Source organism: Canis aureus, chromosome 10, assembly GCF_053574225.1.
Source record: "Canis aureus isolate CA01 chromosome 10, VMU_Caureus_v.1.0, whole genome shotgun sequence".
Classification (NCBI taxonomy): domain Eukaryota; kingdom Metazoa; phylum Chordata; class Mammalia; order Carnivora; family Canidae; genus Canis; species Canis aureus.
Window position 1 is genome coordinate 25,033,421 of NC_135620.1, and position 3,659 is coordinate 25,037,079.

At 57.9% G+C, this 3,659-nt stretch overlaps 1 protein-coding gene across 1 annotated transcript; it reads right to left on the minus strand.

Annotated features, from left to right (window-relative positions):
* Positions 1 to 1,503: 1,503 nt before the first annotated feature.
* On the minus strand, positions 1,504 to 3,041 carry NEUROG1 (neurogenin 1). The gene has a single exon (XM_077910939.1). The coding sequence runs from the start codon at positions 2,771 to 2,773 to the stop codon at positions 2,030 to 2,032; it is 744 nt and encodes a 247-aa protein (XP_077767065.1). The 5' UTR covers positions 2,774 to 3,041; the 3' UTR covers positions 1,504 to 2,029.
* Between the last annotated feature and the right edge of the window lie 618 nt (positions 3,042 to 3,659).

Below are 3,659 nucleotides of genomic sequence, written 5' to 3' on the forward strand. Positions count from 1 at the left end.
AGGATCCTTTGTCTGCTCTGAGGGCAGTTAGAGAAGGCATCCAACTTTCCAGAACCTTCTGTAAAGGAGCCTTTTTATCTGAAAGAGGGCTCCTGGCTGGTGGCTGGGCTTAGTGACGCCTGCTGGAGATGTGGCTTATGAGTCTGTGGATCCAAGTCATCAGGACATACGTCTTGAGGAGGAAAAACTCTTGCACGGGGGAAAATGCTATTACTGGCTTTACTTTTGACCCTCTGTTTCTATGTACCTCCCAAACAGATATGATTTCTTTGACATGAGAGTATACTATTTTCCTGAACTCCTGCTTCTAAATGATTAAGTTCATGGAAAGGGGTAACCCAGTGGGGGTAAAAAATCGGTCTTCATGTGTGGTAACTTGTGAGCTGGGGAAACAGCAAAGCATTTTAGGAAGCATCTTTTTAATCATCCGCATTCTGAAATTTAAAACAAAAGCTGCTAGTGGCCAATGCTGTTAGCTACTTGTCAGACAACAAACACACTGCAGTCAGAAAAATCCCTACTGAGTTTGGGCGGCTGATTTCTCTGGCAGCAAATGAAAGCTTTGGCTGTTGCCCTTGAAGACTGGCTGAGCAAGCCAGGACAGAGCCCACCGAATGTCTCCCTATTCACCACCCACCGCCCCTGCCCCCCGCCTCACTGTGGGCACAGCATGTGTGTGGGGGGGTGTATATAGGGTGTGTGTGTGTGTGCGCGCGCGCGCAGGCACCCTAACTCACAATTTTAGGCAGGTGCACATCCCATCCAGGGATGCCACACCAGCCTAATTCATTCCACACCTCACAGCCAGGGTGATCTTAACCTCAATGGACAACAATTTGGAGGCATTGTTTACAAATCAATTTCTCCCTCTAAATAGGCTGTTAGAAGAGTGGACCCTTCTGCTTGCCCAGGCTGGGCCCACCTGTCACTGGGACTTCCTAGCCACTGGTCACACTGTATTGATCTTTTTAATCCCCTCTCTTTGAAACACAGAGCCAGCTGATGTGGAGTTCCTCAAAAGAAAGAGTCTCCTACCGCCCCTACCTCTACAGGTAGCTGCGTATCCGGGCTAATTCCCCACTAAAAAGTCTTAATTGGCTTATGGGGAGCTTGAAAGATCTCCCTTGTGTTTATAAGGTGAAAGGAAATGATGAATCCCAAATGCCCTGGTCTGTCTATCCCGTTCCTTGGTGGAAATCGGGTGCGTTTTATTTTTTTTTAATTGTTTTTGAAAAGGGACTGGAAGGTTTGGAGGTGGGTAAGGATAGTGTTTCACTTTGGTGGTTGAGCCGCCAGGGGAAGGGAGAAAAGCCTCAGTGAGACATCAACATTAGGCGAGAAACTTGGTGACTTATTTTTTTTTTACTTAGTTTTTATTTACACGAAACATCTGCAGTACAAAAATGTAAACTTTGATAGCTCATAATAATAGAATAAAATCTTTATATACAAAAATACATTTTCATATGAAAGAAGTATCTTGAATAAATTAAAGTACTTTCCAGCCCAGTCGGTGCCTGAATAGCTACGCAAGTCTCAAGTCTCTGGGTTCTTCCTAGAGCAAGCCTGCAGTGGTGGGGGTCGGGATCCATAATGCATGAAGCCCACTCCTTGTCTCTCCTTTTTAAGCCTTTTCATTGTATTGTCAGCCGGCTCAAACCGAATTTTCATGCTCGTTTTTCTTCATTAGAGTTCTACAAATTGTAAAATTGACTTTTCACCTCGTCTTCAGGGGCTGATCTGTCCCTTTTCTAAATCACACTGAAGTGGTGGCTGGGGTCAGCTCTGAGCCAGCCACAAAGGAGGTTTTGTGAAGTTCAGAAAGTGCAAAAGGAAAGGCCGTCTAAGGGCGGGCAGGAGGGGCCGTGGGCTGAGGGCTGGAGAAACAGACCAGGGTGCAGCGACCTAACAAGCGGCTCAGGTATCTCCCACCCCTTGAAAGCTCCTGCTCCCTCCCTCCGCCGGGCTGGGGCTCCTTCTACTGCCTGTTGCCTGAGGGCGGGGGAAGATAACGGTGTCCCTAAGGGGCCTAGTGGTACGGGATGAAACAGGGCGTCGTGTGGAGCAAGTCTTTGGGCAGGCCGGGGAAGGAGAAAAGGGGGTCGCCGGGGCCGTAGGCGAAATCTTCCGAGGCGGCGGGGCTACTGGGGTCAGACAGGGGCGAGGCGGCGGTGGCGCAAGGGGAGGCGGCGGCACCGGAGCCCCAGGACTCGGCGTCGCTGGAAGGGCTCGGGGGCCCCGGCAGGCAGGGGGCGCACTGCGGCGGCAGGAGGCGCTCCCGGGCACCGCCCCCGGGCAGTCCCTGGTCGGCGAGGCGCAGAGTCTCCGCCAGAGCCCAGATGTAGTTATAGGCGAAGCGCAGCGTCTCGATCTTGGTGAGCTTGGTGTCGTCGGGGAAGGAGGGCAGCACGCTGCGCAGCGCATCCAGCGCCGCGTTCAAGTTGTGCATGCGGTTGCGCTCGCGGTCATTGGCCTTGACGCGCCGGCTCCTGCGCAGCGAATGCAGCAGCGCCTCGGAGCGCACACGCGCTCGGCCCCGGCGCCGCCGCCGCTCCTGCTCGTCGTCCTGCGCCCGGGGAGTATCGGGCGCTGCAGGAACCCCGGGCACGGCCCTGCGGACTGGCACCGGCGTCCCCGAGGCAGGAGCTGGTGTTGGGAGCCGGGCACAGTCCTCCTCGTCGGTGAGGAAGCCGGATAGGTCGCTGCTGCTGCTGCTGCTGCTGCTGCTGGCGCAGTCGAGGTCCGAGAGGCAGGTCTCCAGGGGGGCTGGCATCGTTGCGCGGCGCAGGACCGACGGGCAGGTAAGAGCGCGCCTGGAGGACTGGAGCCCGGGGTTGAGGGCAGGGTCGCCGGGGCGCACTTACGTTACAAATGGCCCGGGCCTGCCCTGTGGCTGCTGCGGGCGCGAAGGCCTGGAAAGGCGCGGGGGCGCACCTGGAGCTTGGCTTCACCTCCTCGCCTCGTCTGCAGGGGCCACGCTCCTGGCCGGTCTCCCGAGTGATCTCGCCGGCGAGCAGATCAGCTCGTGTGAGTACCGAGTGTGGCACACGACCGGCCTCAGGACCCCTTAAGTACCCGCCCCAACAATGGGCGCCCCCCTCCCTTGCCACCCCCGCCCCCGCGGCAGCCCCCGTGAATGCAGCGAGGCGGCAGGTCGGCCCCGTGCGGCGCCCGGGTATTTGCATAATTTATGCTCGCGGGGGGCCGCCCGGCCCCTCCCCCCTCCCGGAGCGTGCCCGTAATTACCGCGGGCCAATCGGCGGCGGCGGCGCGGGGCCCCGGGAGCCGGCTCCGGGCTAAGCCGGCGGGGGCGTCTCCGGGCGGTGCAGCGGAGGCGGGGGCGTCCGGCGATTAGCGGCCGAGGCACGCTCCTCTGGGGGCGGGCCCGGCGCCCCTCGCCGGGGTGGGATGAGGAGGCGGGGCGCGGGCTGGAGAGTGTGGCCCGCGCAGCAAGTTGCGGAAGCCTGGAGCCGGCTGGAAGCCTGGGGTCGCTTCCTCTCTCCCGCTGCTCACTGGCCCTGTGACTTCGGGCCAGTGATTTGACCTCACTTTCCCCATCTGTAAGATGGGGCACAAGTCTGTCCTGTTGAGGATGATGTGAAATGATGTTCGAGGGACAGTTGGCACGGCGCTTTTGTACGGCAGCGCCCCACGAATGG

Bases quoted from the DNA above. Each gene is read 5' to 3' on its own strand.
- NEUROG1 (XM_077910939.1), bottom strand. From the start codon at position 2,773: ATGCCAGCCCCCCTGGAGACCTGCCTCTCGGACCTCGACTGCGCCAGC.